This window comes from Lissotriton helveticus, chromosome 1_1, assembly GCF_964261635.1.
Source record: "Lissotriton helveticus chromosome 1_1, aLisHel1.1, whole genome shotgun sequence".
NCBI lineage: Eukaryota > Metazoa > Chordata > Amphibia > Caudata > Salamandridae > Lissotriton > Lissotriton helveticus.
The window spans coordinates 1,008,952,023-1,008,966,533 of record NC_136057.1 but is presented as its reverse complement, the minus strand read 5'-3'; the positions used below and the strand labels follow the sequence as shown (position 1 = coordinate 1,008,966,533).

General features: G+C 43.5%; 1 protein-coding gene across 1 annotated transcript in view; it reads right to left on the bottom strand.

Moving 5' to 3' along the window:
* Nucleotides 1-14,511, bottom strand: part of LOC144820014 (protein NLRC3-like) — a 548,927-nt gene that overhangs the window by 320,312 nt on the left and 214,104 nt on the right. Inside the window, exon 6 of the mRNA XM_078677678.1 lies at nucleotides 4,607-6,389. Coding sequence (XP_078533804.1) covers nucleotides 4,607-6,389 — 1,783 coding nt within the window. The remainder of the gene's footprint in view (nucleotides 1-4,606; nucleotides 6,390-14,511) is intronic.

Here is a 14,511-nt window from a genome sequence, read left to right as displayed (position 1 = left end):
CCCTAAATTAAGGCCAGTTTGTCGCTGTGAATCAGACGCCCGATTTCCGTACAAATGTTATAAAAGAAGAAAGTGATTAACCGGGACGACTTCATAGGAAGTAGTTTGGAGACTATAGTGTCCGCATAATTCTGGGGCAGACTTGTTTATCATCGCCTCAAATTTTAAAAGAACGGGAGAAATATTACCACTGTCTTGAAAAAAGAGGGTGTTATGTGAACATACCTTCAAAACGCGTTGACGCTCCTATTGGTAGCCACAAATCCATCTGTTAGAACATCACCATAGATGTGTATGACTTGTAAGGCATCAAGGTTTATGTGGAAAAATCCTGTTTTTCGATTGTGGCAATTGATGACAATGGTTACGGTCTGTTTTCAAACTCTCGTGTCAACATTTTTTTTGTATTTCAACTAGGATCAATTGGTTTTAATATTGAATGCATTGTAATTGCTCTATTGTGATTTTTTTTGATAGAATTGTTTTTATTGTGTAATGTTTTGAAAAACTTATTGTTTTAATAAATTTCAACCATCATTTCACTAATGATTTTTTGTGCCAATACTTAGCAGACTCAAAGTTTGGATGTGGTCGGAATAATTGGATCCAAATGCTTGTGACTTTGATTATGACTGTGAGTTAAGGTGTGGACATATAACATTTCCAGAGGACGTCTTTGTAAAAAGTATTAGTTTGAATCCCAGTCCTTTGGGTTACCAAAGGTTACTCTCTCTTTTTAAATACTAATAAAAACACTCCAGCTGTAGTATGGTCCTGGCTTCACCTCCTGGTCCAGGGCGGGCTGTGCTTTATGGCAGGCATGGCGGGAGGGGAGGGAGGGAGGGATGGTCTCGGCTGCAGCTCCAGCCTCGTACAGTGCCCCTGCTATTACTAGTGAGCGAGAGGTGTTGAGGTGGTGGTATTGGTGCTGGTGGTATTGGTATTGGTGGTGGTATTGCTGGTATTGGTGGTATAGGTGGTGATATTGATGGTGGTATTGGTGGTGGTGGTGGTGGTAGTGGTGTTATTGGTTGAGGCGGTATTGGTGGTTGTGGTATTGGTGGTGGTGGTATATGTGGTGGTGTTGGTGGCCGTATTGGTGGTGGTGGTGGTATTGGTGGTGGTATTGGGGTGATGGTGGTATTGGTGGTGCTGGTATTGGTGGTGGTATTGGTAGTGGTGGTATTGGTGGTGGTGATATTGTTATTGGTGGTGGTACTGCTATTGGTAGTAGTGGTGGATTTGGTGGTGGTGGTTTTAGTGGTTGTGGTGGTATTGGTAGTGGTGGGGGTATTGGTGGTGGTATTGTTGGTGGTTGTATTAGTGATGGAGGTATTCATATTGGTGGTGGTATTGGTGGTGGTATTGTTGGTGGTTGTATTGGTGGTGGTGGTATTCATATTGGTGGTGGTGGTATTGATTGTGGTGGTATCGGTATTGATGGTGGTATTGGTGGAGGTGTTAGTGGTGTTATTGGTTGTGGTGGTATTGGTGGTGGTAGTATAGGTGGTGATGATACTGTTGGTGGTACTGTTGGTGGTAATAGTGGTGGTATTGATGGTGGTGGTATTGGTGTTACTAGTATTGGTGGTGGTATTGGAATTGCTGGTATTAGTGGTGGTATTGGTGGTGCTCGTATTGGTGGTGGTACTGATATTGGTGGTGGAATTGGCATTGGTGGTGGTATTGGTGGTGGTGGTATTGGTGGTGGTTGTGGTATTTGTATTGGTGGTGCCGGTATTGGTGGTTGTGTTATCGGTGGTGGTATTAGTGGTGGTTCTATTGGTGGTGGTGGTATTGGTGGTAGTCTTACTGGTGGTGGTATTGGTGGAGGTGGTAATGGCGGTGGTATTGGTGATGGTGGTATTGGTGGTGGTGGTATTGGTATTGATGGTGGTATTGGTGGTGGTATTGGTATTAGTGGTGGTGGTATTGGTGATACTGGTATTGGTGGTGGTGGTCATGGTATTGGTAGTGGTGGTATTGGTGGTGGAGGTATTGGTGGTTTGGGGGTAGGGGTGTTATTGGTGGTGGTATTGGTGGATTTGGTGGAGGGGTATTCGTGGTGGTGGTGGTATTGATGAATGTGGAGGTATTGGTATTGATGGTGGTATTGAATCGCTGGTGGTATTAGATCAGTGGTGGTATTGGCGGTGGTGGTACTGGTGGTGGTGTGGTATTGGTGGTGGTATTGGTGGTAATGGAATTGGTGGTGGCGGTGGTATTTGTGGTGGTGTTGTTGATAAAACAGGCTTTTGAAAACAACCCTTTCAGGTGGCTTTAGTGCAAATGACATGTAACAAGGATGTGCTGTTGTTAGCTTCAGCCCATTAGCACACGATTATGGGCCATATGTATGAAGGCAATTTTGTGATCGCAAATACCGAAATTCGCCGAGTTTCGGCGTTTGCGATCGCAAATCAGCAGTGTCCAATGTATGACACAAGACACCCCTCTCAAAATAAGGAATCGCAAATTTTGTGTTTCCCTATTTTGTGATTGCATATAGGGAATCGCCTCTGGGCCCATAGGAATGAATGGAGAGGTATTCCTTACTTGCAAATCGCAATTCGCAATTAAGGAATATGTAGGATTCGCAAAATGGATTGCAAATCCTACATACATAGCGTTTTGCGATTCTCAAATAGCGATTCGCAAAAAATCGCTATTTGAGAATTGCAAATGGACATTTTCATACATATGGCCCAATGTGCTACCTGGAATTCACATAAAATAATTTGCGAATCATTTCTAAATCCATTTTACTAGGGTGGTTGAAACAGACAAGAGATATTGCCCGGTTAAAGTGATTGAAATCAGGCGCCCTGTTACGGGGACGACCAGGCTGCTTAAAAAAACACAAGAGGTTTCAGTTGAAGCAGCGCATGTCCAGCCTGCAGTAAGAGAAACTCAATAAAGTAAATAGTACTTAAAGACTAAATAACAAGTCCTGTGTAACACTGAAGTAAAACGACCAGTCGCCATGGGAGGGTACAAATTAAGACAAGGCCATACTTAGTAGGGACTAACAAGCCTATTGACGAATCCGAAGCCAGCATTTACACAAGACAATGACACAAGCCGATGAAAAATATGGGAGGAGAGTGGGCGCAGTTTCTCTCCCATACTCTACTACAGCAGTCTCGCAGAGCGAGCAGCGCATGGGCGCTGCTGCTAGGCTCAACCTGAAAAGGTGCCAAAATGCATTCCTGCTTCACCCCTCTTGCAACCTTAATAGAGATGGTACTGTCACCATTTTATGTGTAACTGACTTTGTAAAGGTGTCCCAATGGAGGCGTCTAAGTAAAACCATTATAGAAGGATCAATACCAGCTTGGTACATTAGCCCCCATAGTTTCTCCCTATCAACAAGGTCAAAGGCACAGGAGAGGTCCATGAAAATCATATGTATGGCACCTCTCCTGGCCTTGGCGTATTTCCCCAGAATTAGAGATAGATTGAATGCCTGTTCAACAGTGCCTAGACCAGGCTGAAATACATACTGAACTTCTGAGAAAAAGAGTGTTCCTATGCCAATTCCTCTAAATTTTCAAAGAACTACGTTCCCTAAACATTTTACAGACGAATCTAATAATGAGATACTTCGATAGCAGGCTGGGAGGTCCCTATCACCCTTCTTAAATATAGGCACTTTAATTGATTTCCTCCAATAATCAAGTGGACCTTTCTTAAACACAGCTCTCGTTACATTTGTTAATAGAGGGCACAAAGGTTTGGATTGTGACTAAATGGTCGATTTGCTAGTCATACCGGTCTCTATATTTACACAGCAATTTCAATATCTTACTCTCTGCAGATTGGCAAAAGGGTAAGTGATAACAAGATATTACTACAAGACATTATTGGCAATGTCTAGTGTCCAGAAAAAAATTGTTTGGCTAGCACCGTCATATTTTTAGATTAAACTATTTAGAAAAAGACATAAATGGCAGCCCCGGCCCAAAACATGTTTTTATTTCTGGTAACTCAATATGAATACACTCGCAACTCATGGTGGTTTCTAGGTCCCGGGGTAAGAGATATTTTATTAAGAAAATGTTTACATTTCATCTTTGTAACTACCAATTTTGAAACGTGGCAAGCAATGTGGCATCTTGTGATATTTTGAGAGATAGAACGCTTCTCTTGGTGAAGACCGTAGTAAGAAACATCATGAGTATCAGCAGACCTGCCTCGCTGCCATGGAATGGAAGACATGATATCACCTATTTTCTTCCAGGTGTGGTTCCTGCATCTATATTGTAAAATGTCCTTGAGCCAGGCAGACAACATTCAAATTATGTGGGCCAGCCACAGCATTGGAGGCAGGGGTGCTGTCTCTGTTGCACAACCCCCTAGGCTAAACTAGTAGTTTTCCCTTTTAATCAAACTTTCATAGCTCAGAGGAAACTGTTGTACCTCCCTACACTTCAATCTGAAAATATTGCAATACTCCAAACTAACTACCAATATTATGTGCTAGGTTACAGTATAGAAAAAATGTGTCTTACCTTTAAATAAAATAAGTTAAGTTCTCAGTTCCGCCATTTCATTAAGTTGCTTAAAAAAAGCATTGAGAAAATTTCTACTTCAATTATTTACTTACATGACATCTTTACACATGCGTATAAGGATTTGGAGCTGTTCCAAGGCTGGGTCTCTCAGCTCACACAATCTTAGATCCATCACTTCGAGTACGGAGTTTTGACAGCAATAACACAATGCTTTGATGTCTAAAGAGTTAAGAGGTATATTAAACAAATTAATGTTCTTGATGGAATGTGAGATATCCTTTTTCAGATCGGGATCCTGCAATTCAAATGCACAATGCAAGAGGTTGAAGAATTTCATTTTTTGTGGGCACTTTTCAATCCAGGCCTGAAACCACTGTTTTAGAAACTCTTTTATATCTTTGCTGAGAGAAAGCGGCTGGGACAAAAGGTTATTGTTTTTGTAAGACAGAAGACCAAAGAAAAATCGTATGAAGTTCTGAAACCTTTTCCAGTGATCAGAGGTAATTTTATCAAGGAGAGGTCCCTTTAAATCTTGGAGCATCTCTCCAAAAACTAAGGCGTCCAGGAATTTTGTGAGCTCTTTCTCTTCCTGGATTTGCATTACACAGTACAAGGCAGCAAACATGTCCCGTATGCTGGCATGTCGATATTCAAACGTGTCTCCTTTGGCGTCTCTTTTGAAGAAGAATTCTGAAAGATTTTTCAAGAAAAAGTCTGTCTTTAAACAATTGACCTTGTCTTTTGCCTTTGTTTCCAGCACTCCAGAAATTAGACTATTGTTTACCTCAAGATCTTTTTTCTTTATTTCTTGCACCCCATTAATGAGATTCTCGTAAGATATCTTGCACAGCTGATTGATAGTATTTTGAATGCTTTCCGGGACTTCAAATTTTTTCGGTATTGCCGGATCAATGTGTCCTGTCTCTGTTAAAGTGGTCTTCACACTGAGCTGCAGAAGGGAGAACATCAGTCTGCTGCTTGTGGTCAGGGATCCCTCATTCTGGGAATGGTCTCCTTTCTTATACAACTGACACAGGGTACTGCTTAGGAGGGGGATTGACACCAAACTGGATAAGTTATGTTTGCGGATAAAGTCCAAGATGGAGCCTGAGATGTTGTCGAAAGGCACGAATTTCTCGCAGTATTCCTTGACCTGATCCTCGGTGAATGGTTCCAATATAAATGCTGAGGTGAAATTTTCTTTGATTTTAGGCACATAACTCAAACGAGAAGTGACTAAAACATTTGTGCCTGGGAGAAGCTCCTTGTAAATGACTTTTGTTATCAGGGTGCTTATATCAAGGGGTGTATCAACATCACATGTGTTTTTGGGTGGTGGTGAACTGTCCTTTAGATCATGCATAAACTCGTCCAAGCCATCCAGAATGACGAGTATTTTTTCTTTGACGAGCAGCTCAGTGAGCACTGGAGATAGCTCCGGGCACTTGCTTTCTAAGAGTCTTCTTACACTTATGTGTTCCTTAATTGTATTTAACTCATTGAAAGGCACATAAATGATACATTTGTAACAAAGATTTTTTTGCCCAGATGCCCATTGTTTCAGAAGCCCTTTTGAAAAGCAGCTTTTTCCAATCCCAGCATCTCCGAATATCAGCATCCGCTCCGAAATCAGCTCGTGTGTTTTATGAGTGAACAGATCTTCTGATTGTACAGTACCCTCCTTTTCTGTGAAAGTAAACCCCATGTTCTGTTTCCCTTTATCCGAGCATTCATGGAGCATTTCTTCACTCATTGTATGAAATATTCGAGGCAAGCAATCATCTTTTTCTTCTTCAGCTCCTTCTTCAGTGCATGCAGATTTACAACAGCGTTCTATTGTGCTGAGGACTTTTCTTTTGTAGGACTCAATTGCTCCTGCAAAGAGAAAACAACTTTAGAAATATTTTTACATGATTCAAAATAGTTGGTTTAGGATTTTTTTCCCTTAATCAAGATCCCATTGGAGTACTCTGTTTCACATATCTACTACCCAATATAGTAAACAGATGCAAGTTTGGAAAATGATGGACTGGTATAACGTCATTCATTTATGAGTCTGTTGGTGCAATAATAAGGAAATGTTAATCTATATATATAAAAACAAATGTATGTCTGTCTGTCTGTTTTTCCTTTATGCATTAATAAACCATTCATCCGATCGTCATGAAACTTTGGGAAGTTGTTGAGTACACTCCCGCGAAGGTTTCTGGCATAATTTTTTTTTAAAGATCGTCCCCCCAGGGCCCTCATAATCTTTCGAATACTGAATTTGCAACGGTATCTGTCTGTTTGTCCTTTATGCATTACTACACCATTCATCCGATCGCCATGAAACTTTGGGAAGTTGTTGAGTACACTCCCGCGAAGGTTTCTGGCATAATTTTTTTTTAAAGATCGACCCCCCCAGGGCCCTCATAATCTTTCGAATACTGAATTTGCAACCACGACTTTGCAACGGTACAAGACTTTCGGTGAAAAAGATAATGAACAATGTCATCGAAGCTACAATTTTGAATGGGAAATTCAAGGGGGAAGATGTACTGTTGCCACGTATTCCAATGATCCCAACAGATATGCCATTTGAATTCAAAAGTTTACAGTTTCCGGTGCGACTCGCTTTTGCAATGACGATCAACAAAGCACAAGGACAATCGCTGCAAGTGTGTGGACTAGATTTGGAGAATCCGTGCTTCTCACATGGACAACTGTATGTGGCCAGCTCACGCGTCGGAAAACCTTCTGATTTATTCGTGTACGCACCAGACGGAAAAACAAAAAATATTGTGCATCCACAAGCACTCGAATAAATAAATAGAATTAAAACGACACTTTGAAATGTTTTCCATATTAAAATGAGTAAGTTTCAATAAAAATGACACAATGTAAATTGAATGTTATCATAACAAGTTTACTTGCATTTCCTTTCTTCTGAGATCGCGGCAACGCGCGACGGGTAAGCTAGTATGGATAAAAAAATAGTCACCTTTATCCAATTCGAGAGGGAGGAATAGATTCAGGGTGATAGAAAATAAAGAGGGGGCAGGGGTATCATTAATTCCTTTGTGAAGCACCCTGCACTGATGTCAGATTAGCCTTGTTTTTAGCAACGCTAAACTTTCCAAATCAGTCTAAAGGTTTGGCATATTAAACGCAGTGAATGTGAAGACATTTTAAAGTAGCCTGCAAAGCTCTAGTGACAGTTCAAATACTCAGGCTCTCCATGTGAATACTATGCAGAGATATGCAACATCATGGTTACAGGTTTCATTATCTGCATCTGATGTATAAAACAAGCATTAGGGACATGTTACGCTATTTCTAAAGGTTTTTATACATTTACTGAAATCCAAATAATGTGAATAAATCAGTAACAAATCCGAGCCATCTAGTGTGTTGAAATAAAAAGTCTCTGTTTAGGGACATTGTGAGCCTTGAAAAGGTCTTTCAAATATTCTGAGTAATTGTCCTACTTTGATGATCATAGGATGCTCCACTAGCTCTTAGGCAATGAAATAATGACAATGTACAATGTTCTATCTAAAAAGATGTTATTGAGAGCTTTCGATCAACAATCAATCAATCAATCAGTATTTGTTAAGCACAACTAGTCACCCGTGAGGGTCTCAAGGTGCTGGGGCGGAAGGGGTTATTAGCCCTGCCTGTCTGACAGTCACAGTTATGCTTTTATCAGTGAATTTTTGTTTATCAGGACATCAGCCAAGAACTGGTAAAATATTCTTGTGATACATAATGAGATAATATACGCATATTGCTTACTGCCATTATTCCTTGTCATTTATTTAATTGATTGCTGCCAAGGACAGATATTGCTCAGGTTCTACGCTTAATTGTGCAGCCCCCAAATGACTGCTCTCACCTTGAATTATCTCCTCCTAAACAAAGCTTTAAAATTTCCATATGCATTGTGAATTCCAAAACATGTTGGGCTTGATTCATAAAGGTAACTGACTACAAAGTGGAAATTGCTCAAAAGTGTATGCTTACTACTTATCAGAATTTACACACTAAGCACCTGATTGTCAAAGGTAAACTTACATTTTGGTGTAAATTTACTGGGTTTTTTTAATTCACAAACTACGGGTTTAATTTTACCAATAATAAATGTATACCTGCAGAAGGTTATTTTTGAATGTGTCTGAGTTAGCAGTCTTCCCAGTAGTAAAATTAGTATTTGTAAAATTAAACTTGTAGTTTGCGAATAACAAAAAAATTGTAAACTTAGACAGAAGTGTAAGTTTACCTATATGAATCAGGCTCTCCGAGTATAAATTTACTACAAAAGTGTATGTCACATGTTACCACCCCCGGAGTATAGCAAGTGGCTTACTCTTGTGTTGGTGAGTGACATCCACTCCCTAAACCCCTAATACTTGCCTCTAATCCCACCCCCTTATGGAATCAGTCTGCCCCTTTTTTAACCCATGGTCTCCAGTCCCATCTCACACTACTAAAATGTATACTGACTGCACAAAGACTCAGCAGTTCGGTGGAGAGCTCCACAAACATGAGTATAAGCAAGTAGGTTGCTAATAACACTTAGTAGTATGGTTTGTAGTACTTCAAAGTGCAGTTTGTGAATTAAGTCCATTGTCAGCTTGAAATTTGAACTTCACGGATGTATAAGTCTTATACACCTGCAATAGTCACAAATGTGTTTCTGTTAATATAGTTAATACTTCGCTCATGTGCACTTCATACTAGTAGGAGAGAGGCATAACAGAGTACAGACCTAATGGTGTGCATGTAAGGACTTCATGAGAGATGAATGAGAGCTTGCAGCCCCTGTTCTTCTTGAAGAATGTCGCTTTTAAGAGTGCAATGGAGCGAACACATTTTAACGTAAGTCTAAATTCATAATGTATATTTCCCTGTTGGTGACGACGATGCATTTGCAATTTGATGTTTGTCATGTTTATTTGTTTTGATTGGTTTGAACTATTGGTTTTATAATAAGCACGAAATGTTACTGCAAAGGCCAATATTGGGTTGCCATTCTACAAACAGCAGTCTGGGTGCCTCTGCCATTCCTGGACAGTATCTGAATGCTTTCCTGCATGGTATGGCTGTGGGCACCCACAGGCTGATGAGCCTCCTTGGGGAAGCCCAGAGTACATCACATATTCTAACATCATCCAGGAAGGCTACATCGCAGTGATTATGTGGTGAAGAATTGTGTCCCCGCTGGTAACAGGCCACCAATGTAGGCTGCAGCCCCAGCACTGGAGACCCTTAACGTAATTTACCTCTCCACATGGGATAATGTTAAAGAACAATAGGATTTAGAACAATGACATAGCGATTTCTTACCCAAAAAATGAGTCCTTCGCTATGCTGGAATTACAGAATATTGCAAAGGAGCCTTTAGTGAAATGAAGGTAACAAGATTTCGTTGAGGTCACTTTGTTGTAAATGTCGATGTAAATTGGAATTATTGGAATTAGTTGGCTAAAAATGACACAAACAGAAATCCTGCATTCCACTGTGTAATGCTTGTCTTAAGACCACAGAATGTGGTGTAGCTCTGGACCCAACTAATTTAGATTCTCGAGAGAAAGAGGGGGTGCAACGCCCTCTTGAACGGAGCCTCTCTACCAGTGTTGGACCTGTTGGCCCCTACGTATGCCTTGGACTAAGGGATGGTCTTATTGCAACTTTGTCTTGTTGATATGCTGTGGGATTTCCAAGTACCTATACAGAATCTGTGCAGTAATAGCTGTGGGATCCTAGATGAATAGAAAAGTCAGACACTGCGGCCAAGCAACCATGTAAGCTGGAAGCTCTATTTAGCACCTTCTTCAATGTGCCTGGCTATCTGTAAGGGGTGTGGGTCTTGGATATGAAATGTTCTGACTTATACCTCAATTAAGATCTGAGAATGCAACTGAAGACTTTCATTGGGCAGTACTGGCAGTATACGTTAACGACCATAATGTTAGAAATGTTCTAACTTCCTTTGTAAAACTCTGGTCAAGAGCCTGCATCGACCTTCTAAAGATGCAATATCTACATCCTGCTCCACTATTTCCGGGCTGGACCATTGTCAGCACTCACAAGCCTCTCCTACATAAGTTGAGAGAGCACAGTCATGCTTGGCACCAGCCTTCCAACTCTGCCCACTGGATAAAAAGCCCCTAGGTAAATACTGCATAGAGTATTGACAAGGAGAAGCTGCCCAGTGCATCATATGTGTTTGCATCATACATCCTCTCATTGAGCTTAGCAGTTAATGGGAAATGTATACCATCTAGTGACTTAATGACATGGGAGTGATATTCACTAGGGAAAGTCAAGCCGTGTATCGGGCCTTGAGGAGCAATGTTTCCACAAGACACTCTCTGCAGTTGATTACTTTTTAGGTCGACCTCTGCCAATGCGCTTGCGCATTGCAGATGTTGATCTATAGTAGCTGAAACAAACTCTTTGAACCAAGCGCGGATACGGATTACATGCAGTTCATGTGATGTATTGAAGCGTGACGCTTCGCCAGCGCGCGCTTGGCCTCACTCACACCCCATCCCCATATGCTCGTTCCCTCCCACTCTCCCTCCCACTCGCTCACTCCCCCGCGCTCCCTTTGCACTTTGGCCCCCTGCTGCCCCTAGCCGCCATTGCTTGTCTTCGTGTGTTTGAAGTTGAGCACTTGTTGTTTTAACTTGCCTGTTTTTTTTTTAATCCATTTCACTGTGCTAGTTTCTCCCGGGAGCCTCCGTACCGGCTCCGGCAGCAGCTGCTAGCCGGCCTTGGCCATGCATGGATGAGCACGGGTCCAGCACTATCACGGACTTCCCACTGGCCTTCAAACGTCATAGTTAAATCTACGTTCAGCATTTACTTTTTATTTAACTATGTTTAATTTGCTAACAAGAAAAACAGCACTGAATAATGAGATCGGGTGAACGGAGCCAAAAATTCAGGCAGATGACAGCCTCGCTTCTGAAAGGCAGAAGAGTTGGGCACAAGTCAGTCCAAGTTCTGATGGACAGAGTACCCCTTAAGGCACTACTTTCCCGTTCAAAGAGATGCCACTGTTTTGAGGACGACGAATCCTTCACACTGCTCTTCCTCCTTCCCCCCATCAGAGCTCCCCCTTTCCTAGCACCTCTTTTTCGTCTCTGCCCCCCTCGTGAGGTCTTTAAGCGAATGACTGCAGGCCTGGCACTAGGGGGCACTTTCTTAAGCTTCAGCCTTTGCAGAAGATACAGGCTTCCTTTAAAGCCTTATAAAGGGTAAACACACATTCAGGATTCCGTCTATCATTTGCTGCCACAGTTCTTTGTAAGGCTGGCAGGGTGGCTCGGTGATTTAAACGCTCCCACTGACAGCTGCGGTGTTCTGCACGTTTTGACTTCGAACCTCAGCTCAGCATTCGGTCCAACCGAGGTGAACACACTGTCATCAGACTGAACAGCTGCCTCTGCTAATTGCTAGATAGCTTAAAAACATTTACTATGAAGAGCTTGATATAAACAAATGATATTTTTCTGACTCCAACTTCTGGTGCAAAGATTTATAGAGCTCTAGGGAGGTAGATGTAGTCCTTTGGTCTTCTTCGTTGCCTTGCAGCACGGTGCCCCATTGTGGTAGAGGTATAAGCAGCTGCATGCAATGGATTTAAAGCAGCTCTTCGGGCGGTCACGGTGTACGAGGACTCTCCAGGTCTGAACACAGTGGTTTTAAAGGCTGCTTTTACCACATGCACGAGCAGGTACAGGGATTTCCATTCCTTTTGTTCAGATAGTACGTAAAGCCGGCAGTTAATAAACACGTCCCAGTGATGGCTGGACGGGAACAGGCCAGACAGAAGATTGCGTGAGGAATAAGGTGTGCAGGCGAGACAGGTACCCACACAGTGCCCAGGAGTCTTATGCGCTGCTCGTTGGCGAGGACAGCCCTTCCTATGCCCTTCCCTTACTGCGCACGCTTACCGCTGATTACACTGCATCTCCATAAAAGTGCCCATGTCTTTTAATAACTTAAAATTATTTTTAATTAGCTAGATATTGGTTCATGTCCATGCTGCCAGCTTAGCAGCTCAGTTAATTAACACGTCTGCTTCTAGGGCGTGTAAATATACTTCAGTGAAAGTAGCGTCTACCGTCCCATGACGATCACGCAGGGCCTGGGGTGGGTTTGCAGTCGTCGTCGTCATGTTTTTATTATTATTCTATTTTCTTTGTTTTTGTCAGCTTTGTGCACGCCACTCTCTGGGTCCTAGCGCTGCCCGCTTCTCAGCCGCCCTCTCTACCTTTTCCCGGATGGCGCGATCGCCTCCGGCGCTCCATCCTTCCAGATTAAGTTCTTCGTAATTAGGTTTGGATTGATGAGGACCTGATCATGTCACCGGAGAGCAGCGCGCACAGCACTTGGAGCAGAACGCAGGCTCTCCGGACTGTGCAGGGCATTACCTCATTCTCTATCAGTAATGCAGGCCGACCGACACGTCCCCGCAGGGGACACAAGTAAGAGGGCGGCCCCCATAGTGCCACAAGATGGCACACGGGGGCAGCCCAGCGCTATGTGATCCCGGAGGGTCCTGCGCGTCACTTCCGGCCTGGTGTGGGCGAGGGAGAGTATATATTCCTCCCCCGCCCACCTAGCGGCCTCTTTGTCTGCCGTTCCCTCACCCTGATGCCGTTTGGAGCTTGGTCTGGCGTCGGGGTACTGTTTTCTGCGGTGAGTTTCACGAGAGTGGATTGTGGGGTTGCAGAGACCATGCCGCGGGTCGCGACACTATGCCTGCCCTGCACCCAAGTCTCCGGTGTGCGGCCTCGGTATGGCTCCTGGGCATGCAGGGTTGCTGGTGTGCTCTGCGTTGTCGTTTTTGAGTGTGCTTTGGCTTGGCTCTTCGGAGAGGCCATGCATGCGATGATGCGGCTAAGTAGATGTTAGATATGTATTTGGGATGGTATACAGGGAACCCTGTTGCTTCGTCAAAGAATGCTAAGTGGGTGTTCGTTATGTTGACTGATTGGTCGTGCGTGGGCTTACTCTTGGTGCAGTATGGCGTTTTTATCATGGGGTGGCACTGTTCCTTAGTTGTGGGCTTTCTCCACGCCAGAGCTTGGTTGTTTTCAGCGTAAGGGGCCCGACGGGGAGTGGTACTGCAGTCCACAGGCACTGTTTCATGTTTTCGGGGCGCTCAGGTGGAACATCGCGATGGCCAGTTATGTCTCTGCGTAGGCCAGACTGGAAGCGCGCTTTTCCAGTGTTATAAGGCATCTTTTGGCACGTGTACAGGGTTGATAACACGTCGGGGTGCGATTGGATGGGTTTATGGTGGGCCTCGCTAAAGCCCCCCCTTTTGTTACGCTGTGAACACTAGGTCCTGCTTTGTGTAGTTGTTGGGGGGGCCTCTTGGACATGCATTTGAGTGCTCTTCGCCCACGCTCTCCTCCCGCCTGGGCCCCATCTCCATGTGCCTCATAGATAGACGCGGTTAGCTCTGGGTCTTTGCGCAGTTAGCAGGCCATTGAGGGTGTTGGCCTGACGTGCCCGAGCCCCCAATCCATGGGTTACGAGCAATTTTGAATATGGCGCCCACATGTACGAGGCCCCGCCTCCACCCTCGGTGCCATGAGTGTTTTTGCAAATGGCGCCCAATTTTTCATATTATGCCGGCAGTGGACTCTGGGTGTGTTTGGGGTAGCGTGTTGTGATCGCAACTCTACTAACTTTACAGAGTGTGCAGTAGCTGGCCTTGTGCTCAGAGGAGTGCTAATTTATCTGTATTGCTGTTTATTTAGTCTATTAGCATTCTTCTGCTGTGGGCAAGGGATAGGTCGAGCTCGGATTGGCTGATTCTCAGTTTGCGTTTCTCACTTTTCGCCTACGCATTGCTGTACATTTTGCGGAACCCTCCCCTATTAGATCGAGTGTGCTAACAGGTAGGATCTCTTGCGCCCGTATTTTCTCCTCCATTGGTTTGCCTTGTTAGCACATTAGCTCTGAGGGTTCTGCTCCTCTAGGTTATGGAGCG